This window comes from Hyperoodon ampullatus (genome assembly GCF_949752795.1).
Source record: "Hyperoodon ampullatus genome assembly, chromosome: 3".
NCBI classification, from domain to species: domain Eukaryota; kingdom Metazoa; phylum Chordata; class Mammalia; order Artiodactyla; family Ziphiidae; genus Hyperoodon; species Hyperoodon ampullatus.
In genome coordinates, this window is record NC_136916.1 from 169031849 (window position 1) to 169057790 (window position 25942).

A 25942-nucleotide genomic window follows, 5' to 3' on the forward strand; every position below is an offset into this window, starting at 1 on the left:
GCCCTCCCAGCGGGACCTTCTCCCCCATCGCCTCTAACTGGCGTGCACACCTCTCCCGCCGAGAAGCCGTTTGATGCCCCCAGCATCCCACGGTCAGCTCACCCGGCCCTCCTGTGGGCCGGCCCTGCCGCCCTCTTGACCTGGCTGCTTCCCGACCCCCTCACGGCCGAGGCCTCGGCACTTCCACACCATTTGGCAGTCAAAAGACCCCCTTTCCCAGCCCCTGGGTCCCGTACAGGCCGTGCTCCCTGCCCGAAATGACAGTCAAACGCCTCACCTCCCCACCCACACGTACGCCTCGTTATTCCTGTATCAAGAGGCATCAACTTCCCCGTAAGGCACCCCCCCACCGCCTGCCCACTCCCTGCTTTCATGCCTGCTGCCCCTGTGTCCTTGCAGGGTCCACAAAGGCACAGACAAGCCCTCCCACCCTCCAGGCTTGCCCGCGTGCTCGGGGCCCCTGTCACTGCACCCCTCCCACTCCAGATGCCCAGCACCCAGTCCTCTGTAAGCCCTGGGCATGTGGCCTGCTCTTGGCGTCTTTCTGTCTGTCTCTCTTCCTTAGTCTTTCCTCTTCTGCTTTATCCTCTGCCACCCAACCCCCTGCCCTGAATGCTTTGTGCAGAAAGGGGCAGACGAACACACAAAGAACTCCAACATCCCAGGCAGGCAACAACGCTGCAGGAACCCCCAGGAAAAGCTGCAGCCCACCCTTCACTCTTTTGCAAGCCGGGGAAATGTATTTACTTCCTCACCGGCTTGAGAAACAGTGGCTGCTCCAGAGACTGGGGTTTCGTAATGTCTGAATTCTCAAGGAATTTGTAAGGAGGACAATGAATGTCGCTCGAACCAGCAACTGTACTTCTCCCACTTACAGCTTGCTCATTTGCATTTTAAACTAAGACTCCAACCCCTCTCGTGCTAACAGCCATCTCCCTCTCCCCTGGCGCTTTGCAGACAACTGGGGAAAGACAGCCCTGGGAACCTGGCGGGCAGGGGGTGGGATGCGATGTACATGTTCCTGAGGATGCCAAGGCTGGAGGTGGGCAGGGCAGTAGGCACGTTGCTCTCTCTGGATCTTCTTCCACTAAATTCAGGGGTGCCCTAGACAGGGGCGATGGGGTCCAGGGACGGAGAACCCACAGGCTTCCCTCCCAGGCCTTCCCCACAGATCAGGTCAGAGTGGAAAATGCTCCCCAGGGAAGGCGTCCTGCAAGGCTGATGCAAGCCTCCTGCCCAGCCCTCAGCAGAGCCCCAGGCCACAGATGACCCGAGTGGCCAAGGAATGTTTTCTCCCAACAAAGGTTCACTGGGTGGAAGGGCCGTGATGGCTGTGCCGTGCTCAACACTTGGTCACTTTAGCACCTAGTCGTTTCGGGAGCAGAAGGGCCTCGGGAGCAGGTCCAGCCCTGACCGGGGCTGTGGGCTTGAACCTACCTCTCAGCCGGGCTCTGTCAGGTGGACAAGGCTCATCGCCACTAGCCAGGCTCACCGTGCCCTCCTCCAGGAAGGAAGCCTTCCTGACTTACCAAGCGGGGTAAGGACCCTCCTCTGTGCCTGTGCCCATGATCCCCACCACTTTGGCCCCTGGCTGCCAACGGCAGACTTCAGAGGGCTGCAGGGATGTGGCCTGGGCCCCTGTGAGTCCCTGGCACCTGCAGCCTGGTACACAGCAGGCACCCAGTAAAGGTTTGCTGAATCCTGCTGCAACGGGGGGCCCAGTCTTCCCAATCGGTACCTGCCGGCTATGAGGGGCCCTCACCTCATTGGCTCAGCAAGGCCAATTGTTAACGCCTGAAATGGAGGAGTCAAGGGGCCCTGTGCGTCCAGCACCCTCATCACAAGAGTACAGAAGAGACAACTGAGGCAAACAGGTACCGGCGACCGTCACTGTCATGACAGGTAGCCCCCGAGGACACAGGGGTGGAGGGCATCTTGTCCCACTCTCCCCCTGTGCTCTAGTCGAGTCCCAGCACTGATCACAGAGCAGGACTTCCATTCCTCCCAGCCCTGCTGGGCTCGGGCTCAGCTGGGGCTTCTCACGCTACCTGAGCAGGTAACGGCAGGTCTTTATTATTATCAAGCATCACTTGGCCCAAGAGACCCACGTTAGGAGAGGTCAGCTGGCCTGCAGACAAGCCCACCGCCAAAGCCTTTCTGAGTCTCAGCAGACACACAGGCCCCAGAGGCCGAGTGGCCCAGTCCCAGCGGGGCCTCTGATGGCCTGAGAGCCAGGCTGCTGTCCCCCCCTCCGAGGCGGTGTCTGCCTCAGAGCCTGGTTCTTGGAAGCAAACGGGGTAACGCTCTAAAGCAGTGGCCTTCAAACCAAAGCCCCCAAAACAAATGTTTAAAACTATATATCAATTTGCACATTTTCAAGTTGACATCTAAAATTTCTCATCGTAAGTTTAAATACTTGTAGAGGATGTAATTTCCAACATATTGTAAATATTAACATTTCAGAATGAAACTGTTACTGTTTCTCTTTTAAATGGATCTAGTGGAATCTAAATACCATAGCGATTTGAGATCCACCATCATCCCTCTTAAAGTTACAGAATCGGACGCTTCGTAAACACGTGGAAAGATAGCAAGGCCCCTTCTGCCTCCTCAAACTCCAATTTCCAATCCACATCCCTCGAGATGTTTCCACTATCAGTGTATTTCATGTTGGAAGGCCTTTCATTGATTAGTCTATCGTAGTATGAGGCCAAAAAAAAAAGAATATAAATGGCTTAATTTTTTAATTTCATGTGACCATAAAGCTCTAAGTGTCAAAATTTTCCTTCTGGATTGAATTATTATTACAATTACTATTAGTACATAATTGATCAATATAACAGAAATATATTATAAATTTGTATAAGTAATAATCATAAAAATTAAACCTTATTAGAAATACATCTCAGAAGAGATGAATGGTAATTTTTAAAGAGTATTTCACGTATCCAGAGATGACTATTACCGACTGCTAGAATAAAGCAGTGTTTATTATCAGTTCTATCTCCATTTTTCAATTTTTATAGTGCTGAAACCACCTATTCAAATAAATTTTAGAAATGGAAAGGAAAGAGATTTACCATAGCAAATTCTCTGAATTCCTTTAGAATTATATGGCAAGAATTACAGTAATTTATTATCAAAACTCATTTTGAATGTTCTATCATCTGACAACTCAATCAGGCCCTCTTTCAATTCTGTTGCAAGCAAAGAACTGGAACTACCTCACCTGCCCAGGATCCTAACAACCAGTCACATGGCGCCCAAGAAGGATGTATGCCCTGGGGTCACACATCACGTTCAGATCTGCCTGTGGGTAATGAGAGTGTGTGCTTCTCCTGTAGACAACCAGCTTCCAGTATGCCAGGCACAGTGCCAACTGCTTTACCCAAATTAATGCAATTTGTCCTCACAACAATCCCAGGGGACAGGCACCACTATTATCCCCATTTTACAGACAGGGAGCCTGAGGCACCTGGGGGTTAGGAAACTGGCCCTAGGTCAGACGGTCGGAAACATGAACCCAGGCCATCTGGCTCCCACTCCCACTACATGCACTGCCTCCGTAGAGATGGATGGAGGGCCGACGGGAGAGTTTACGAGCTCCTTCCCAAGCAGATCAGCTGTGGGAACTAACACATGCGGAGGCTGAGGATCTGCAAGAGTTCCTTTCTTAAATGTGCTCCCACCCCCTCCTTGGAGAGGTTACATACAAATGCTTCCTTCCAGTAAATGGCACCATTGCCTGGTATACAGTAGTGCCCAATAGATGGTAGCACCCAGAGTGTTACTACTGCCATTCAGTAGCTGGAAGAACAACTCTTGTGACCAAGACAAACACTGCAGGTCTTACCATCATTTTACAGTCTTGGTTCCTGACCCTAGGTCCCAGAATGCTTTTTTTTAAAATAGTAGCCAGGGGCTTCCCTGGTGGTGCAGTAGTTGAGAGTCCACCTGCCGGTGCAGGGGACACGGGTTCATGCCCTGGTCCGGGAAGATCCCACATGCCGTGGAGCGGCTGGGCCCGTGAGCCATGGCCGCTGAGCCTGCGCGTCCGGAGCCTGTGCTCCTCAACGGGAGAGGCCACAACAGTGAGAGGCCCGTGTACCGCAAAAAAAAAAAAAAAAAAAAAAAAAAAAAAATAGTAGCCAAAGCCCAGGTAATAACAGGTATGGAAGCAGGTAGTAAACCAAGCCATCTATTAACATGCAGGGGAGACCCAGTTATCAGAAAAACCATGGGCTTTACAGACAAACCAGCCGCACTCAAATCCAACTGGACTGCTTACCAGCTGAGTTCCCTGAGGGAATTCACAACATTCTGAGCCTGTTTCCTAATCTCTAAAATGGACGTGAAAACACCACTCACATTACCAGGTGGCTGCACAAAATGGGACAATGTCCTTCAGAGCACCTGACACAGGAAACACTGGGTGGAGGCTGGTGGCATGCTTACTCTCACCCTCTTCAGTCACTGCCACCCAGTGACTGGCAAATGCCCATCTCCAGCAGCCAGTGGCCCACCAGCCTGGGGTCTGGTGCACAGAGGCTCGGCTGATTTTGAAAAAAAAACAGCCAAGTGGCTTGGTTTCCAGTTTTTGCAAAGAGCCTTTTCTCTATGTCTTGAAATTTCAAGTTCTCCAAACACTCAGGGATGCTAGGAGGAGGTGAAGAGAGAGGTGTCGTGGTGGGTTTTATTTTTAGATGTCGGCATGGAAAGCTTCCAGCCTGCCTTCGCGCTGGTCCCCAGCCACCACTTCCTCCCTCAAGTCATCATCAAAAAGAACAGTAGACCCATCAAAAAAGATTTCATAACTCTTCTTCTGCCTGGTACATTCTAAAACAATGGCTTCAGTTTCTCATCCCACCCACAAAGTGGATTAAAGGTTTTCATCTTCCCAGGAAGCCATGTAGAGCGAACACACTGACCCCTCGGTTGTCCCTCACATCCTGAAGCTCCAAGGCACCGCCCCCCGCCCCCGCTCCTCTCCCCTCCCGTGGGAGGGGTGGCATCCCACTGTGCTAGAGTCCGGGATCTGGTGTGAACAGAAATCAGGTATTGGGGGTAGAGCGTATTTCTTCACCTTTTAAGCAGCAGTTGTTCGTGAGCACGTGAATTCATTTCCTCTAAAAACAGCTCCCAACAGAAATTTCCCCATGGACCCTGATGGGAGGCTGTAGCTAACCTCAGGGAAGCACTTAGCCCTTCACACGGTAACCTCCATCGATCGCTCCAACTATGGGTCTAGGCCTTGGTGGTGGGTATAGGAGCATCTACAAAGGATCTGGGGGCTTCCAAGGTAACCGTCAAAAAGGACTGAGAGACAAAACTAAGCCAAAGCATCCTGGAGCAGGAATCACCTAAGCTCCAGAATGACACCTAGCTAGGAGACACCTAGCTCCAGAATGACACAAATACAACTGCACCTCCTCCGCCCACTGTTGGACCCCTAGCAGGCATTACCAATCAATCCCTGTCCTCAGCCATTCACGGATTTTAGAATCCTCCAGGCACCCACTACTAATCAATCAGAAATGACGCTGAAAGCATACTTTTTAGTAGGCTTCAGACCTCCCCCTTTTGATGGATGGAGAAACTGAGGCCCACAGAAAAGCTCGGTGCAGATCATGAAACTGCAGAGCCAAGATGAGGCAGGATGAAAACTGCACAGCTGCTCAGAGGCTTCTAGAAACTACCTCCGCTCCCAAAACAAACCTCAGCCTTGGGGTGACAAGTTCAACCCACAAGCTACGAAGAGTGAGGCCAGGAGGAAGAACTCAGCAGCCGGCCACTCTGGCAGCCAGACAGAGGCCCCGCCCAGCCTCACGCCACCAACCAGGCCCACCGTGGTCCCAGAAGCAGAGCAGCTTGAGACCAACACCCACGGAACCTGCTAGGTGTGGGGAGGGGGACTGGGGCCGGAGTTAACACGGAGGGCTCCGAGAGCTTCTCAGCAGGCTTTATGAAAACCTACCGCAGACGCTGTATCAGAGGGCCCTGAGGTCGCCCCGGCCTGGGTTACCCTCTCTGCAGCTACAGCTGGAAGAAGGGCTGCCAGCCGAGCTGCACAGACAGGCACACTCACCCTGGACAGGGACAGAGAGGGCGACAGCAAGCACAACCGGGCCACCCTCGGGTCTCACCAAGGCCCACTGCTACCTGCTGGGGAGCAGGCAAAAGCTCCGGGTCAAACGTCACAGCCTGCCCCTGACGAAGAGCTGAGGGAATCGTCCTGTCGACACAGAGAGCAGTGGCCCCCTTCCCATCCCCGTGAGTCGTCACTGCCAGGACAAATGCAGCTGGCCAGAGGGATCCCCTGGCGTGACCCCCCCGTCCATCCCACTCTCAGGCAGATCCAACCTCCCGGCATTACTGCTGCGGTCTGAGCTTGTCATCTATTTTGGGCCCACAGGGCAAGCCCCACCCCCCCACCCCACGGGAGAGCTCTCTCTCCAACCATCCTCCCTTCCCCAGTGAGCTCCTGACCCAAGTCCAACCCAGGGTGAGGCGACACAGGGGTCAGGAGCCCCCGCTGACTCAGTCCACACTCCAGGGACCAGGGGCACATCGGGAAGATCAGATGTGGCCACTGAGAGCAGAAAAGGGGTGACGAGGGGGAGGGGGACGAACCCTGGGGCAGGGGGAGGAGCACCGGCGGAGAAGACGATACCACGTCAGCCGTAATACAAGAATGGCCCAGTGTAGGAGAAGGCTCGTCCCCAGAGCTCTAACAGCCGAAGCAGAGGCTCTGGGGGCTGGAGCTCCCGCAGCGGAGCCTGAGGACAGGCAAGGGTCCGGAAGCCGGACAAGTGGCTGGGTGGTCACCCTGCCCATCCCCACCCCCACCAAGGGCGCCACCACTCCCACACCAGCAAAGCAGAGCAGTTCCTCGACCCCGACACACCGCCAGCTCCAGCTCGGCCCCTCCGGGACGGCAATCACGTCGATTGCACAGGGAGAGAAGTGAAAAACGAGAGCGTGTAAGGAGAGGCCAAGCGCCCAGACTCTTCAGGGAGCGCTGAAGGCCCCCCCAGCTGAACAACGGCGAGGGTGTGGTCTGTACTCACCTGCACGACTTCTATCCCTCGCTTCCTGTGGAGAAAAACAAAGAAAACACAGGTTACTCCAGCAGGCAGGAAACATCCTTCCAGAAACGTCACTACGGCCAGCTGGAGGCAGAGCGAGGAGACTGCAGCTGCGCCTCTCAGGCCATGGTCCCCAGAACGGCCTTGTTTTCAAGGGGGAGGTTTATGAACTCCTAGCCAGCCCTCAAAGCCACCTCGCGGCTGAAAGAGAGGGCTGGGTGCCCAGAGGAAGCCGGCTGGAGGCCGCTCACGGCCAGCCGTCCCGCACGCCAATCCCGGGGCCAAGGCTTCGTGGGCACAGCTCCAGCCTGGACCACCCCAAGACCCTCCCACCACCGATGGCCTTAACCCAACCCCCCAACCCCACTCCCTCCCGGGTCAGGTCAGACACCCTGGCCCAGTCCCTCAGGCGGCCTCAGCCCATCCACACTCCCACGTGCAAGAGGCCCCAGGCCCTTCAGTCCTGCCCGGCTGCTTGTCCACTGCTGGCCATCTCTGCCCCACTGACACCCTGCCCGCCCTCTGAGCCTGGTTCAACCACCACGGTCCTCACCAATATCGTTCCAGGCCTGGACCTCGCCTTCCCCGTGTCTCCCCACACAATCCCAGGGCCGCCGTGCTCCCACATGCGTGCCCTCACTCACCCTACCCCGTGGAGCCGGGGTTGGGGTCCGTGTCTCCAGAGGAGCACACAGAGGCTCCCTGCCGACTCCCCCACCCACAGCCCTTACTGCAAGCGGTTCAGGACACACAGGGCTGCGTGGCATCTCCAAGCCTCCGTCTCCACCCTCCATCCCAGCCTTCAGGATTCGGCTCCGACAGACGCCCTCCCAGGAAGCCGTCCCGGACTCATGATGTCCTCTCCCGGCCCGCACACGCCGGGTCAACTTGGGGCACCGCTTCCCCAGCCCACGGTTCCGGAGCGCCGACGGGCTGTCCCCTGGGGGCGGAGCGCGTGTGGACCGCAGACAGCACGCCGACAGCCCGGGCCGTGCGCGGCTTTCCTGAGAACAGAAGCTGAGCCCCCACAGACGCTCAGAGGAGGCTGTGATCAGGCGAGGGCAAGGCCTGGGGCACTCTCGCCCTCGCTCCCTCCTTGGACCAGGGTCTGGGGCAAGTTCGCTGTGTGCCCGCCTGGCATCCAGACGCCCCTGAACATAGATACAGGAGCCGCAGCTCGGTTCCTGTGCCCGGCTTGGCCCCTGGGGGACAATACAGATGAAACACCATGGCTCGGGCCCCCGAGAGGCTCACAGCCTGAGGGGGGAGACGACACAAAGCCCCAGGGGAACCTCCAGGCCACGGTGAGCAGGCGCAGCACCTCACACGGCACAGCGGGGGTGACACCCGCCAACCTGCACGTCTGTCACTGAGCTCCTGCAACAAGCCTTTCCCAGCACCTTCCGAGCACCGGGGCACAGAGTGGAAACTCACAAGGAGGCCACCACATAAGACAGCAAGACACAGCAGGAGGTGACCAGGTCACACTGCAGGACGTGCCCAGCTGCCCGCCCCTCCACACCCAACACCTCCCAGGACGCCGGGCCCCAAGGAACCCCATCTGGAAACCACAGTAGTTGATGCTTTCAGGGTCCTCGCCGTCACTCAGCTTTCTCTGCAGTTCTGGAAGGAATGGCAGCCGATATGCATCTGCCTCCACGATCTCACGAGGGGGCGGGCTGGACACGACAGCACCGCCCTGGGCCACCAGAGCCCACGGCAGGGGGACAGACAGTGTCACTTGGAACCCATGTCACATCCAGGCATCGGCTCACAACCCACACCGTTCATTTCTGAGCCCTGTGGACACCCCAGAGCCCCTGCCTCATTCCCAGACCGTCCTGGCCCTAAGGGAGCATTGGTGATGGTAACCCGCCATGATCACGTGGCCTGTGACTGTGACCGGCTAGGTTAGGCGCAGCGTGCCTCCTCACCCTGCCCGCCCCCCCTGGATGGGGACCTTCAAGAGCTGAGGGGGGAGCCTCAGGGGACGAGTCTCGGGGACAGACGGCCTGCAGGAGACAGGCCCGTGTGTACGTGACCCACACCAGGTGGAGAGGGCTTCTGCCAGGTGCCGGGCCCGGTCTGGCTTCTCCCTCCAAGTTAATTCTCTCGGCATCCAGATTATCCCGGCGTGTGGCTCTCATGTCCTTAGGAAGGCAGCTGCGGTCACTTCCGATCCATCCACATCAGACATCAGCCCAGACAGTTCCCACCCTCCTTACCCCTGTCCTAAAAAACAAACAGGACTCTAACTTTGAAAACAGATGGAACACGTACAATAAAAGAAACAAAAAAAGTGGTCTCGAGGATGGACTGACAACCTCAAGTGGGGCTGAGCTCCCAGGAGCCAGTGCAGTGTCTCTGCAGCTCAGAGCACCGAGAACAGGATAAACTGCACCTCTGGCAGAAAAGACAGGGCTCGGGTCCCCTTTCCACACACGTCCGGCCACACGTACACCAGACACCCTCGTGGTGAGAGGAGCTAAGGCCCACCGAGCGCTCGCGGCACCTTCCACGGTGACTGCCCATTACTCTGACCGGCAAGCTGAGGCCCGGCTGCCTCAGGAGAGCGGGCACTGGCTCTGCAGCTGGGCTCCCCACACCACACAGTCATGGCGCAGCTGGCTCAGGAGGTGCCAAGAGGGCAAGCCTGGTCTCCATGCCCCAGGGCCTCGGTGTAATGGGGAGCCTAGGGACGCAAGCAGACAACCACGTTCCCTAGGGCGGTGGGATGCCACGCACCCCATCACCGCCCACTCAGGAAAATAAGGTATAACCTGCTGGGGCTCCCTTCTGCGCCTGAAACCTCTGCAGAACAGAGGTACCAAGAATGTTCATTTCCCAAGCAGCGGGCTCCTGAAACCCGGCCCTAACCAGAAAGTTCAGAAATTGAATCATGACACCAAAGGAGAAGCGGGAGGAGGGGGCGAAGAAGGGAGGGAGACGGGACGGGGAGAAGGGAAGAGAAACCAAACCTGTGGTCAACTGAGTAAACTCCTCCTCCTGAAAACCCCAGCTCCCTGACCTCACCCCACAGACACGCTTGAACGGGCAAAGCGTTTCAGGCTGCGGATGTTAACTGCCCCACTGCCCGAGACAGCAAAAGCCTGGCAGCGCCTAAACCCCCAAAGAGGGGCCACTAACAAACTACATGCAGTCAGAGGAATACTATGCAGCAGTTAAAAGAACAAGGAAGTGCTCCAGGTCCCATAATGCATTCGTTATCTCCAAGACAGTGCTAGGGGAAAGCAGCATGCAAAGCCTGGGGGCCGTAGACAGTTATTTGGGTTAAGCACAACGTCCAGGACAAAAAAGGCATGCTTGCATATATGCAGAACGAATCTGAAAGTACCACCAGAAAATAGGTGTGGCCCGGCCTCTAGTCAAGGGCAAGGGCAGAGGTGGCTGGGAGGTGATGTGAGGAGACTTCCTTTTCACGGTGCAGCCTCGCGCACTTCTTGAATTTTGTGCCAGGTGCCTCTAACGCATGCCCCCAAACTAGGGACGTTTATATTTTTTTATTTTTTACGAAATAACAGCTGCCAGCATTCCCAGGGTCTGGCATAAAGTAGATGCCTGATGAGGGCATGGGGCAATCGACCAGCTGATGAAGTGAAGAAGGGGAGCTCAGGATTTATCTAGAAAAGCTCCCCTGGGCTGCTCAAAGAGGAGCCGCCATGACACCCCTTCCGGGGCCACTGGACTGTCACGCATCAGAGCATCCCGTTTGGATTCTAAGCCCTTTTAAATACTCGGGCACCGGGGAAACAGATCGGGGGGGAACACACTGCAGTGTTAACTGTGGCTGCAGCAGTAAAGTGATGTGTGGTTCTTTTCGTTTTCTGGTAGTTTCTAAGTTTTCGACAATGACATAGATACTACCTCTAAAATTATAGAAAAAGTAACAATAAAAGTTAAAGAATTAAAGAATTTTACTTAAAACCTGCACCTCAAGAAAATGCAGGCTCTGAATTGTCATTTCCTTGATAAATGTTGGATTAATAAGTTTTGGACAGAGGTGTACCTCACAACTCATAATACAAACCTGCTTTTCCAAAAGCTGGATATCCCATAAGGGGGGATCCATTTTGCAAAAGGGACCTCCCTCTCCAGACGACCAAGGAGAGCATACCCTTGGGGAATTTAAAATAGTTACTTACAAAACGGAGTATCTTTTCAGGGGAGAAGACGGAGCAATCAGAGAAGGCTTCAAGGAGGAGGCGGCATTTGCCATTCGAACAAAAACTGAAGGGCAACTACAGACAGACACTGGGGAGAAGAAGTTAAAGAGGAATAACACGAGGAGTGTCCCCCCTTCCCAAAAGTCATCTGGGAGTGTGGAAGCATAAGCCCCACTGAGAGGGCAGGCGGGGGCGATGAGAAGTGGAGAGAAGATGCAGGCTGGGCACAGCCCAGGGGCCCAGAATGTCACCCCACGGGCCAGTGGGTTCCAAATGCCAGGACAGATGACTAAGAATCACCCCTGGAACTTGTCAAAAATACTAAATTCAAGGTCCGGTCCCAAAGACTCTGATCCAGGAGGCGGAGGGCAGGGTCTGAGAGGAGCTCGGGGCTCGTCCAGCTCCCAGGTGTCCTCTGGAGCTGCCACGTGTGGAACAGCTGCTCGTCCCCAAGCAGCAACTCCTGCCGCTTGAGGAGCAGCGGGACCAGATACGCCCGGGAGGGGGCGGGGGCCTGTTCGTTCAGGGGCAGCCCCTCCAGGTCTTGGGGACAGGAGTAAAGGTCATGAAAGAACCAGAGCTAGCTGTGATGCTCACAGTCTGGGCGCAGCAGGCTGAGAACACACGCCAGCACCAGGGACGGAGCGTAGCAGGGAGACGGTGACTTCTCCATTTTTTGACCACGGTGGTGCCAGGAGGTGGTCAGAAGCCCCCCACTGAGCTGAGCAAACAGTTCAGGCCTGTCTGGGCGGCAGGCAGACGTGGAAGAGGTGGGGGGCGTCCCCACGAGGAGAACGCGGAACCAGACGCAACTGTACCTCGTGCCTCCCTTTCCTCACCTGTCAAGCGAGGAGAATCCTGGACCCCACTGCACAGGACGGCTGGGCCCACGCCGGGGCTGGGGGCCTGTTACTTCTGTTCTGCCCTGCCTGCCTGCCCTCTCAGAACTGCGCCTCCTCTATCCATGTGATTCTGACGGGCAAACAGAAAACGGAGGCGCTGCAGCCCCTCCAGGGGTGGGCACGTGGCCTGGCACCTCACTTAGCTGCAGGGTGAGCGCGGGACCCAAGCCAGAGCAGCCAGGGGCCTTTCCAGGACGGGTCCTGGGGCACTGTCAGCAGCACGAAGAGCACGTCCCGGAAACGTCAGAGGACACCGTGGGCGGACTCTCCAGAAGGAGGCTACACCAGGAGAAAAGGCCAGCACTCCTTTGCCAGAGGTCAAGGCCCCAATCCAGCCGGCCTAGAGCCTGCCCTCTCTAGACTTTCAGTTGTGGATTTTGAGTTTCTGTCACTGGCCACTGTCTTGCTTAATATAGCAGAGCTTAGTAAGTAAGAGCAGCACCCACTTCCTGAAGACAAAAATTACCCCAAAAGACACGGTGTAGAGAGAGGGGGGACAATATAGGACAGGAGTCCAGCGAAGAGGGCCAAAAGCAAGAGGACTAGAAAAGAGCAAGGTCCCAGAAGCCAGGGAGGCGGGACCCTGCAGAGGCACCAGCCCAAACCACTCAGAGGCCACCATAAGGCCTGAGACTCAGCTGCTGGGTGTCGCATCAGGAAGGGTAACAAGGTACACCTTGGGACACCAGCAGGCCTGCCTCACAGCGGAGCGGGGCCCGCGAAAACCAGCAGCAAGAACAGGACGCAGGGCTTCCCTGGTGGCGCAGTGGTTGAGAGTCCGCCTGCCGATGCAGGGAACGCGGGTTCGTGCCCCGGTCTGGGAGAATCCCACATACGGCGGAGCGGCTGGGCCCGTGAGCCATGGCCGCTGAGCCTGCGCGTCCGGAGCCTGTGCTCCGCAACAGGAGAGGCTGCAACAGTGAGAGGCCCGCGTACCACGAAAAAAGAAAAAAAAAAAAAGAACAGGACGTGTTGCTGAGCAGCCCCGGGTCTCAGCTTTCACATCTGTTAAATGGGTCTGACCCTTCCAGACCTTCCAGGGCAAGTGTGAGAACCGAGGGCTGCGGGCAAGTGAAGCACATGCAATGGTGAGTCAGCAGGGAAGAGGGGATTAGGCCGAGACAGCGGTACCCTCTGACCAACAAGGAAAGAAAAGTCCCGTGACAGCTGGGAGAATTCCAGGTGCTCTGAGAAAGCAGAGCAGTGACCAAAGAAGAGTAAAGTCTGCCAAAAAGCGGGCCCTTGGGTTCATCAAGAACCGCTTTCCTGGGACTTCCCTAGTGGTCCAGTGGTTAAGAGTTTGCCTTCCAATGCAGGGGGTAGGGGTTCGATCCCTGGTCGGGGGAGCTAAGATCCCACATGCCTCGCGGTCAGAAAAACAAAACATAAAAAGACCCAGAAGCAATATTGTAACAAATTCAATAAAAGACTTTAAAAATGGTCCACATAAAAAAAAATGAATAAACTTTAGGGACTCCCCTGGTAGTGCAGTGGTTAAGAATCCGCCTGCCAATGCAGGGGACACGGGTTCAAGCCCTGGTCCGGGAAGATCCCACATGCCGCGGAGCAACTAAGCCCGTGCATCACAACTACTGAGCCTGCGCTCTATAGAGCCCGCGAGCCACAGCTGCTGAGCCCGCGTGCCACAACTACTGAAGCCCACGCGCCTAGAGCCCGTGCTCAGCAACAAGAGAAGCCACCACAATGAGAAGCCCGCGCACTGCAATGAGGAGTAGCCTCCGCTCTCCGCAACTAGGGAAAGCCCCCGCGCAGCAACAAAGACGAAACACAGCCAAAAATAAATAAATTAAATAAATTTAAAAAAAGAATTGCTTTCTCACGATATGCAAAGCCACAGCCACCTGCCTCCCACCCAGGCACAGCAGAGGGCTGGCCAAAGTGGACAGCAGAGGAAGGATAATCCCGCTGGGGAGGGAGGCTTGCCAGGCTGCCTCGGAGCAATTTCACAGCAGAGGGCATCAGCCCGGAAACACAGGTTTCCCCCACGCCAACGGGCAGGGAGAAAGAAGCTGCACCTGCACCAGAGCTAAAAACCACTTAGAGACGGGAAGTGTGTAATTATATAAGTGGAAAGCCAGGCACATTCACATCCCAGCCATTTGTAGCACAGCTTGGTAATCACCAGGTTTCAGGAGCCCCGAATAACAGGCCCTTTAGCACCACGAGGCCTGCAGGCAAATCCCCTGCCCCCGCCTCTCCCCAGCCTGCAGAAGGCAGGGCCTCGAAATGTCTCCCGAGGACTCAGGGTTCCCCGAATAGGCGGCTGGGCCTTCTCTTTCACCCAAGTTTGCAGAGGGACACGCTGTCCCCACCGCCCCAAATGCCACACCGGCATCACCACCTAACCCATGCTCGAGGACAGCACCTTAGGAGCCCTTCTTGGCTCCCGTCCTCCTCAGAGACCCCACACCCCAGCACAGAGTATGGATGTGAAGGATGCCCGGCTCCGTGCCGTTGACCCCTGCTAGACTAAGAGCTAGTAAAGTGGACATTAATGGTGACCACCAATATGACAGTTCTCCTCCTCCTGGGCACTCCCCAGATATACACACACACACATACACACACACACACACACACACACACACACACTCAGCAGGCTTAAGCACAGCCATGTGGCTTGCTTTGGCCAAGGAAATGTGCACAGAAGTGACCCATGTCACTCCTGAGCAGAAGCATTCGATGGCCAGTGGTCGGCTCTCTGGCCAGTCCTCCTGGTCCTCAGCAGCTGTGGGGGCACGGGGGCACAGACGGCCCCCAAAGCCATCCCAGACCCACTCCTGGAAAGAAACCTGGCTGGGTGACTATGATGCCAGGCCGGGAACCAGAAAAAACTCTATTAAGAGGACCTTCAGCTTAACAGTGGTTCTCAACCGGGGCAATTTTGCCCCAAGGGGACATTTAGCAACGTCCGAAGACATATTTGATGGTCACACCTGGGGGAAGTGTTCCTGACATCCAGAGGGTAGAGGCCCTACGACGCACAGAACAGCCCTTAAACAGAGAATGATCTGCAACACAGTGCCGAGAATGAGAAACACCAAGATGCAGAGGACCAGCACTGAGCCACCCCAGGGAGGCCGCCAGCCCTGGAGAGTCACGCAGGCCCAGAGGGAACTCTCAATGAGCTATAAAGAAACCTGTTGTTGCAAACCTCTCAGGGATGCCCGTTATTGTAGCCTAACCGGGCCTAACCTGACTGATAAACGCTCCTTGAGGAAACGGGGCTTGTGCCCTCTGTCTACACCCCAAATTCCTGGCACAATACCTAGCACAAGGCATTTGGAGGCGCAGCACGCAGGCATCGGGGGTGGAGGGAGTAGCACAAGTCCCTCCTCTCATCAAACTCCCTCAAGAGAGACCCTAGGCTACAAACACCTAACTGCCAATGCAGTCAGGCCTGACCTGACTGTGCATCCGCACAAGCTGTGCCCTCTGCTGGAATGCCCCTCCTCCTCTGGCAAAGTCCTGCTCATCCGTCAGGGGAAGCTCAAACATCACACTTGCCGAGAGGCTGTTCCCTGCCCCTTCCCCGGGCAGAAATAATGGCTCTTTAGCCACACAGCCACGGACACTTAAAAGACTGCCCTGTGCTCAGTTTTGGGCCGTGAGCCCCCGAGGTCTGAGAGTTTGTTCTTTATTCCAGTGCCCCGTGCCCACCACTGACACCCCCCACCTGGCAGGTACTCTGCAAGCACTTCCTGAATGAGGCTGACAGCCTCCAGTCCATCCCTGAGGGCCCCGGCCCGTCTGCGTCCTCGGCAGCCTGGTTCACTGGTCGATGGTTTCGTAATTTGGATTTGTCTTCTCTCAGCAGTGCCAGAAACTGAAATGGCCCCATACAAAGGCAACATACGAAGAGAATTTTAAAGCCAGTGCAAACATTTGAATTGTTTGGACAGCTCCAAGAAAGAACCAGATAAACTGGAAGCTAGCATATGTCTTTTCTTCTTGTGGGGGGGGGCAGGTGGGAGGTCAAGGGAAATGTAAAACCCTTCCCCTGATTGGACAGTCACCACCTCTGGTAACTGAAGACCTTCCCCCATACTAGGTGCCCCACCTGCAGGAGGTGGGCCAGAAGGTCCCCGCAGTGGCACGAGTCAGCGTGTCCCTTCCGACCTAGAACGAGCCCATGGGATGCCTAGAAGAGGCTCTTCCTCATGAACCCAGGATGTGGGCAAGAGGCAGAGATAGTGACTCACCTTCCCGGCATCGCCAGGAAGAAAACAGAACCACCAGGGCCAAAAGGCCTTTGCTATGGAGGCACATGGCAGCACAGGGACTGAGGCACTTTAAAACCCCACCCCCTCAACTTTCAGGGTGGGGAAACTGAGGCAGGGGTGGAGATTACCCAAGAATGTGTTCTGCTGCATCCAAAGGGTCACGTTTCAGATTAGAAATCGCCCTGACTTTTCATCCGAAAATAAATGTTGAAATTCCCTTCACGCCTCCACTTTTCAATATAAAATTCTCTACTTGAAATTCTTTTAGGTCTTTCACTACCCCCTTGCAGGTGCTAAAATTTCTCCTTCTCATAATTAAGGATGGGCCTTAGGAGCGGGAGACCCACAGGGGCATCAGGAAGGGTTGGTTCCAGCGCTTTCCCCCACCCCCCCACCCCCCCACCCCCCCCCCGCCGGGCAGTCAGTAGACCTGCCTCAGGGCTAATGACTCAGTCGGTTCTCTTCAGAGCAGTTTCTTATTCCCAGGAATGCGAAGTCTCTTTAACATCAGCCCAATGAACAAGGTAAGCTCCAGCAGGAAGGGAGACAGGAATCCCTGTGCTGATATTTCTGCCCTTTGGACCCAATGGGGGAGGGAGAAGCCTGCCTGAGAAGTTCTGAATTGTCTTTAGCGCCTATCCTCAAGGTACCACACGCTCTCAAAATAACTGCACAAGTGTGTCCCAGGACCGCTTCTGGGATGCTGACACTCTTATAGGCTGCATTCCAGAGCAGATTAAATATCTCCATCCACCCAGATCCTGCTGCTAGCACTCCCTTACAATTGAAAGCTCCCTCCTGCCCGAGGGCTGGAATCCAAGACCAAGAGAAGGGTTCTTTGAGCCACCATGGTTGGGGGGTGGGGGGAATCTCGGCCCTGCCGCTGTGCTGGAACTCCGAGCACAGAAGCACAGAGTTCCCTGTCTGACTGTCATCAAACATTTGCTGGCCACGGGGCCCTTGCACACAGCAAGCCCCTGGGGGATGGCGGTGAGCGCGGGAAGGTTTCTGAAGCCTTCCTTGAGCTGCTTGAGCTGAGCCCCAGGGGTGGCCAGGAGGGGGGCTGCCAAGCACCAGCTACAGCTGGGGCAATGCCAGGGCCTCTGGGCACTGGGGTTCCCTGGGCCCCTCTGCCATAAGCACCAAGGCTGCTGCCACATCAAAGCAAAGGTGAGGTTAGCCCTATCCCCAATCTCTGAAAACTTAAACCACAAGCACCTTATTCAAATACTTCCCCAACCCCCAACTACTTGCAGGATGGGGGGGTGGGAAGACAGGCCCAGGGAGTCAAGTAACAACCTTACCCACTTGGTCTGTGACTAAGGGCAGGGAGTCAGAGCCTGGCTCTGACCTTCACCTAGTCCCTCCTGACAGGTTCTGAAAAAGGCGGTGCATCAGAACAGTATATTCATTTTCCTATGGCTGTTGTAACAAATTACTACAAAGTAGGGCTGAAAATCACACAAATGTATTCTCTTGCAGCTCTGGGGGTCAGGAGTCTAAAATGCAGTCAGCAGGGCCGCGCTCCTTCTGGAGGCTCTGGGGAGAAGTCATGCCTTTGCTGTTTCCAGTTCTAGAAGCTGCCTGCATTCCTTGGCTTGTGGCCACATCATTGTGACCTCTGCTTCCACTGTCACATCTCCCTCTGACCTGCCTCTTATAAGGACCCCTGTGATGACACTGGGCCCTCCCAGATAATCCAGAATAGTCTCCCATCTCAAGATCCTTGACCTTTATCACATCTGCAAAGTCCCTTTGCTATGGAAGGGACCATATTCACAGGTTCTAAGGACAACTAGGCGGAGGGGGACATTATTCTGTCTATCCCAACAACAAGGCTCTGGCAGCTCCGCCACCCCGGAATCTCGGAATCTCAGACACTCTCTCAAAGTGCCCACGTGTGGGCTGGTGGCAGATTAAGATTTGTCCAGAGGTTCGTTGGGGGTCTCGACAGTCACCAAGGAGGAGGCTGGGGCTCAGCCCGCACAGTGCCCGCAGGACCTCAAGGGGGCAATGGATATAACCAAACACTGACATGGGTCCCTGATGGGAAGAGGCACCCAGGGCCTGGGTGGCAAAGACCTAAGGCCCCAGGCCTGGAAGGCTTGGTTGTAAATTGGGGGAAGGGGTGATATTCCTGACCCTTGGGTCCACCTCAAGGTCTATGAGAAATGCCCAGACCACCTAGGCCTCCCCACCCTCTGCTCCAAGGCCACCTGGCTCCAGCGAAGGCCACAGCTCCAAGCTGCCAAGTGGATGCAAGAGACACTCCCCAAACTGAGGCATTTGGAGCCTGAGCCCAGCACCTAGGCACACCGGGGCCAGAGAGGGCCTGCAGAGCCCCCTTTTACAGGCCCTGGGTATCAGGCCCTGGCCCCTGCCCACTTCAGATGCACTGAGCAGCAAACTCTAGAAACAGGCAGTGGCTTCATCTGGTGCCTCTGAGACCCTCAAATTTCAGGGAAGGTGCCAAAGGCCTGGATACAACCCAAACAAATGATTGGAAACACCTGTAATTCCTGAGCCCCTCACTCCCCACTCAAGAAGGGGATAGAGGAAGAGGCAGGGGTAGCAGGCGGGGCCCGGGGGGGCTATGAGATGTGCAACAATGGCCACTTAGCATTCATTTCAAAGGCTGCATTAGGGGGTGTGACTGTCCTATTTTTTCAAGTGAGGACATTTAGAGAGGTTAAGAAACTCACCCAAACATTATGCTAAGTGAAAGAAGCCAGAGAGAGAAGGACAAATACTGCATGGTATCACTCCTAAGTAGAATCTTAAAAAAAAAAAAAAAAAGAATCAAACTCAAAGAAACAGAGAACAGGGCTTCCCTGGTGGCGCAGTGGTTGAGAGTCTGCCTGCTGGTGCAGGGGACACGGGTTCGTGCCCGGGTCCGGGAGGATCCCACGTGCCACGGAGCGGCTGGACCCCGTGAGCCATGGCCGCTGAGCCTGCGCGTCCGGAGCCTGTGCTCCGCAACGGGAGAGGCCACAACAGTGAGAGGCCCACGTACCGCAAAAAAAAAAAAAGAAACAGAGAACAGAATGGTGGTTTCCAGGGGCTGGGGGCAGGAGGAAACAGGGAGAGCTTGGTAAAGAGACAAACTTGCAGTTATCAGAAGAATATGGTCTGAGGATCTAATGAATAATACGGTGACTATAGCTGACAATACTGTATTATATAACTGAAATTTGCTGAGAGTGGAACTTAACTGTTTTCACCGAGAAGAGGAAGGGGAGTAAATATGTGAGGGCACAGATGTGTTAATTAACTCAATTAATCCTTCCACAATGTGGAGTATCTAATCATCACACCGTATACTCTAAATATATTACAATTTTGTCAACTATATCTCAATAAAGATGGAAAAAAATACATATGTATTGCAAAAAGAAAAAGAAAAAGAAAAGAAAAGGAACTCACCCCAAAGACTCACAGCAAACAAGCCACAGCAGAACCACAGTCTAAGGTCTGGTCTGTCAGCGAAGACCATCCTTGTCCAGTGACCTATGAGGGTGCGGGCCCAGCCAGGTCTGCTAGGGGTGAAGCTTCTGGGATTTCCGGAGGAGGAATTGTTCTGGACAGACCTGCCTCTCCTCCCCCACCCAGCCCAGCCACTGCCCCAAGTCTGGGCCGAAATCCTTCCTCAGACCCCTGACCCCCCGGAGCCTGGAGGACGGGTGTCATGGCCCCTGGGAGGCCTGAGGGTCAACAGCCCCGAAGGGGCTTCCTGAGGAGCTGTGACTGGCCACAGGCATCCCGAGACCACTGTGCAGTGGGGGCAGGACACGCCTGGGTCACCCAAGGCCCAGAAGCAAGGGGAGCCGGCATGCCTGTTTTCCCCTCTCCAAGGGGCTGACAGCTCCTTCTGGCCACTGTGTCACCTGAAATCCACACTTTCCAAGCAGGAGGAGCCCTTCCTACAAAGCAGAGGGACAAGGAAGCAGATTTTGGTTCAACTGTAGAAGAGGCTGCCGGCTCCCCAAGGAAGGCTGTCCAGGCAGGTGGTGACTGCCCCGTGGTGGGATGGACTCAAGCCAAGGCTGGCTGCCCGTGTCACAGGGGGGAGACAGGTACATGGGGAAGGGGATGGGGCTAACGTCTTAGGAGGCCTTCCCCATCTCTGAAGGCTTCTGACCCCCAAGGAGAAGGAGCAATTGGCCCTCTGGGCCCCCGAGGAGGAGAGATTGAGTCCGGGGCCTCAGAGGGCCCCACCACCAAACGCTGAAGCCCAGAGCCTCCTCCCTGCAGGCAGGCACGTGCCCCACCTCCTTCCTGCCCGGCCTCCCACCCTGCCAGGCTCTGCAGCTGGGAGCCATGGCAACAGGCCCCAAACAGCCTGAGAAATCCCTCCGAGAGCCCCACGCAGGGTGTCACAGCAGCCGCCAACCCGAAGCCAAGAGCCAGGGTTGGTTTCTCCCAGAAGTGAGAAACACCAAAAAGAGGAAGCCCCGAGTCCAGCCAGAGGAGAAGAACGCTTCAGTGCCAGCAAAGGGCAGCCTCCCCGCCCCAAGAGACACAGGCCTCCGTCCCGAGGGCCACCAGGACCATAGGCCACCATCCTGCCGACCCTGCCCACCCCCCAGGGGTCCAGCCTGTGACCCTCTACATCTAAGATGTGACACAGCCCCTCCCTGCCCCCCACTCCTTCAGCTGCCCTCGCCACACCCCCAGCATTCAAGACCTCTGCAGCAGGTGCCCACCTCCTCATGTACCCCGTCCGCTCCCAGCACACCTGACTCTGTGCCCTCCCCCACCTGCCCACGCTGGAACATCCCCACCCCTGCCCACCATCCACAGCACTGGAAGCCTCCTCCTCACACAGAGGGCAGCCCAAGAAGAAGGTGGCCAAGGAGCCCAAGGAGATAAACCCCGACGGGAAGGGCCAATAAAGAGTGCCTTCTCCTGACCTGGGTGCCCCCTTACCTAAGGACAATGCACACAGCCCACTCCGTTCCAGTCCTTGTTGGGGAGTGGGGGCCCACTTCCCCGAGTCAGGACGTTAACCTGCTGGATAATTCTCCAGGAATGACCTTAATTGCCAGGATAAGAACTCAAGATAGAGAGGAATGGGTCCAATGTGCAGGAGGTGGGGAGAGGAGGCTGTCTTTTTTCTTTTTTTTTTTTTTGGCCCAGGTTTTCTTAAACCAGATTCCTCCTGATGGCTTGCTTTCCATCCAAGGCATTCTTTTACTCATTCATTTATTTCATGCCTGTTTCTTGAGCACCTACCACATGCCCAGCATGGTGGACACACACAGTCCTCAAGGAGCTTACAGCATAGAGAGGAGGGTGAACAAGCAAACAACTGAAGTAAGTACAGCAAGCTGTGACATGTTCTGAAAGGAACACTCGAGGGGCTGACAGAGAAGGGGGGACTGTGCTCAGACCAAAAGGCTGAGGAGCAGCCAGATGTGTGGTGGGGGCAAGGGCCTGCAAAGCAGCAGGAACAGCATGTGCAAACGTCCTGAGGTAGAAGGAGTTTAGAGCAGCTGAAGAACTCAGAAAAGATCATGGAGGCTGATCCATGGTGAGGATCGAGAGGGGCAGGAAGTATGTCTGGGGCCCTGAGGGGCTGTTTTGGTACCATTTGCTTCCCTGAGCCAAAAAATTTTCTTTTCGCTTAAGCTCATCTGAATTGGGTTTTCTGTCACTTGCATCCACAGAATCCTACAACATCCAAACCAACGCATCATATTCTATCACCTTCTCCACCAACCTGGGCCTCAGTCCTGAAAGCAAACACTCCCACCCATCCAGTCGCCCAAGCCAGAGCCTGCACCACCCTCCACTTCTCTCCCGCTGCCCCATCAGTCACCAAAGAAAGGTTCCATTTGGGCCTCTAGACAGCCAAGGGCTGGTGGTCCCTCTCCCAGGGAGGTGGCCTACTGCATGCTGGGAGGAGAGGCAGGAAGAGAAAAGCAGGTGGTCTCTTGGCTGAGGGAAGAAGAGAACCCCCAATAACACTGGCTGGCTGACTGCATACAATTACAAAAGAAAAACGTTATTTAAAATTAGCTTCCCAAATGCGAATATAATTTCAAGCGTCCCTTGCAGTGTGATTACAATGTCAGCCCAAGGAATGTTTTACCACCAGCACAGATCATTCAGGCCCCTGCAGGCAAAAAATAACGAAGCCAACAGGGGCACCAGTGCTCCCCGAGAAGCACGCCCAGCTGCCCAGGGGAAGCACCAGCCCAGAACCAGCCCGGCTCCCCTCCACATCTGGCTCAGGGCCTTCCCCAGGAAGGCACGTCTTTCTTCTTTTGTCCTCTCTCTTTAGGGTCTTTGACGTTCAGACTCAAATCCCAAGAGCAGCCAGTTAATAATAACAAGGACAGCTTCAGCCTCTGTATACCTCCTACACCCAGCTGCTCTACTCTGTGCCTCAGTTTTCCCATCTGTAAACTGGGCGTGACAATGCAGTGTAACTCACAGCGTGCTGAGGACTGAATGACGCCCGGGCAGCCAGTCAACAAGCCTCCCTCTCCCACTGAAGCCTCAGAACAGCACTGCCGGCTCTACAGATGTGGATCCTGACCCTCAGAAAGGCTACACGAGCTCTTCGGCTAGTGGCTGAGGAGCAGGGATGCAAACCCAGTTCAGCCGGAGTCCAAACTCCTCAGTGTGCCCCTCCTGGCAGAGCTGCCAGGCCAGCGTGCACTCTGACCTCAGCCCGCAGCCCGGCCCTCCCCAACCTTGGCACACAACCCTCTTCGGGACTCTGGGTTTTAAAACGCCACGGGGTCTGGCTGGGCGGCTGACTTCCACTATTCCCCTCTCTCCCCAGGGGATGCCTTTTAGCTCTGGGCCCTCTGCCTCCTAGGGTCCCCCCATTTTATACACAAGAACCAAGGCCCAGAACTGAGAGGCACTTGAGGTCACAGGGAGGTCACACCCAGGATGAGCCTGGAACTCAGGAGGTGGGGGGCACCACACTGGCATCCCCCGTCTGCACCAGCACCCAAGGAAGGGAAAGGCTATAAGAGCCCCACTTCAAAGATGAGAAAATCGAGGTTTGGAGAAGTATAAAGGGATAGGTTCAGGGTCTCCAGCAAGGGAACAGGAGAGCCATGACCCCCAGGCCAGAGAACCGGCCACACGGAGTGCCCACAAGCACGCTGCCATGTGGGCCTCGACGGATGTGTGAGGACAGTAAGCCACCAGAGCGGCCACCAGAGCAGGCCAGACCCACACCTGGTGGCTGGGTGGCAACAAAGCCAGCCTAGCAGTGGCTCTCACTGGAAGCGATTTTGTCTCAGGGGACATATGGCAATGCCTGGAGACATTTTTGGTTGTCACTATGGGGCGAAGGGGTGGCACCCAGTGGCTGGAGGCCAGGGATGCTGCTACATCCCACAATCCACAGGAGAGCCCGTAACAAGCAGAAGGATCCAGCCCGAAATGTCAGTCATACGAAGGCGGAGGAACCCTGAGCTACAGAAATCTGTGAACAAGGATTTGGACCTTCCTGGACAGGGGGTTGGTTCAAAACAATAAGACTTTCAAATAAATAAATATGCATATGTGTGTGTGTGTGTGTGTGTGTATTTATGTAAATATGGATATAGGTATGCACACATGTTTGCTTGCATTTGCTAGAATATCCTGGAGGCATAAAAAACTAGGGACAATTCCAAGGGGGAAGCTAGGGGTGAAGGAGCACAGCTAGGACGGGACCCTTTGCACTCTGAGTCCTTTCTTGTCTTTTGATTTGAATCGTGTGACGATACTGTCTATTTCAATGCATTTATATTCTCTGAAAATAAAAAAATAACACTTCCCTGCATGTAGGGTCTCTTTCAACTACCCAGCCTCTGGTTTGAAAGCCTCTGGAGCAAGACGACCTGAGGTCAGCCTTCCCAAATGTCTTCCTGACAACGCCGTGATTACATCCTGGATTCAGATGCCCACAGAGGCACAAGGACAAACGCCAGAGAGTTCCACACACCCCCTGACCTGCCCCTCCGAGCCTGTCCCCACAGGGCAGGGCTCCCCACCCCCAGCTCTCTCCTCTTCACACTTGCCACCATCTGTTGCCCCCAAAATGACGCTCATAAAAGCAGGACTCTCTTTATTTCTTTTTTTTAATTAATTAATTCATTCATTTATTTACTTATGGCTTCACTGAGTCTTCGTTGCTGTGCGTGGGCTTTCTCTCGTTGCGGTGAGTGGGGGCTACTCTGCGTTGCGGTGCGCAGTCTTCTCACTGCGGTGGCTTCTCTTGTTGTGGAGCACGGGCTCTAGGCACGCGGGCTTCAGTAGTTGTGGCACGCAGACTCAGTAGTTGTGGCACGCGGGCTCAGTAGTTGTGGCTCGCGGACTCTGGAGCGCAGGCTCAGTAGTTGTGGCGCATGGGCTTAGTTGCTCCGCGGCATGGGGGATCTTCCCGGACCGGGGCTCGAACCCATGTCCCCTGCATTGGCAGGTGGATTTTTTTTTTTTTTTTTTAAGAAGATGTTGGGGGTAGGAGTTTATTTATTTATTTATTTATTTTTGCTGTGTTGGGTCTTTGTTTCTGTGCGAGGGCTTTCTCTAGTTGTGGCGAGCGGGGGCCACTCTTCATCGCGGTGCGCAGGCCTCTCACTATTGCGGCCTCTCCCGTTGCGGAGCACAGGCTCCAGACGCACAGGCTCAGTAGCTGTGGCTCACGGGTTTAGTTGCTCTGCGGCATGTGGGATCCTCCCAGACCAGGGCTTGAACCCGTGTCCCCTGCATTAGCAGGCAGATTCTCAACCACTGCGCCACCAGGGAAGCCCTGGCAGGTGGATTCTTAACCACTGCGCCACCAGGGAAGTCCCAGGACTCTCTTTACTTCCACGACCCACAGCGGTGCACCTATGGACTCAATGCCCACTTCCTGACCGGGTAGGCAGATGAACAAGCACCCGAGTCTGGGGGGCAGGCCCGACCTCATTCACAGAGGACAGGCCCCCCCGGTTCTGGAGCCCCAAGAGCAGAGCTGCGCGCTGCTGTCAGCCCTTCGCAGAAAGTCCTCTGGACCGTCAACCACCCTAGTGAGGAACCCGAGGGCAATGAACACCCCAAATCCTACACCACTTCCTCCCCCGCTGCCCCTACATGGTCGGGCCTTGGCCTCATTCCCCCTTCCCTCCCCCAGCCCCACACCCAGGGGTCAGCAGGTTTCCACCCAGTGCTTCTCAGACGTGAGTGTGTAACGTGCACAGGCACCTCCCGAGGACCCCGCCACAACGCAGATTCTGCTCAGTGGGCCTGGGGCAGGCGGGCTCCTGCCACACCCTGAGCGTGAGGTCGGCACACATCCCCAGCCACCAGCCCCGGTCACCTCCATCTGCCACCGCACCCTCCGGACCCCCGTCACCTCTCGCCTGGACGACCATGGGTGTCTCCCCCTCCCCCCACCCGGAGCCCACCTCTGATCTGTCCTCCATGGGAGCTGGCCAGTGGCCCAGCTCACATGCCCGCTGGGGCTCCCACAGCCTTCGGGACAGGCCCAGACTCCCGCGGGGATGGCTCACGGGGTCCTGTGCCACCTGACCTTGACT

The 25942-nt window shown here is 55.6% G+C and overlaps 1 protein-coding gene across 1 annotated transcript in view; it reads right to left on the reverse strand.

The window, feature by feature from the left end:
* Positions 1-25942, reverse strand: part of ITPK1 (inositol-tetrakisphosphate 1-kinase) — a gene marked incomplete at its 3' end in the record, with an annotated part of 167532 nt that overhangs the window by 119011 nt on the left and 22579 nt on the right. The window contains exon 2 of the mRNA XM_079699798.1: positions 7068-7092. Coding sequence (XP_079555924.1) covers positions 7068-7092 — 25 coding nt within the window. The remainder of the gene's footprint in view (positions 1-7067; positions 7093-25942) is intronic.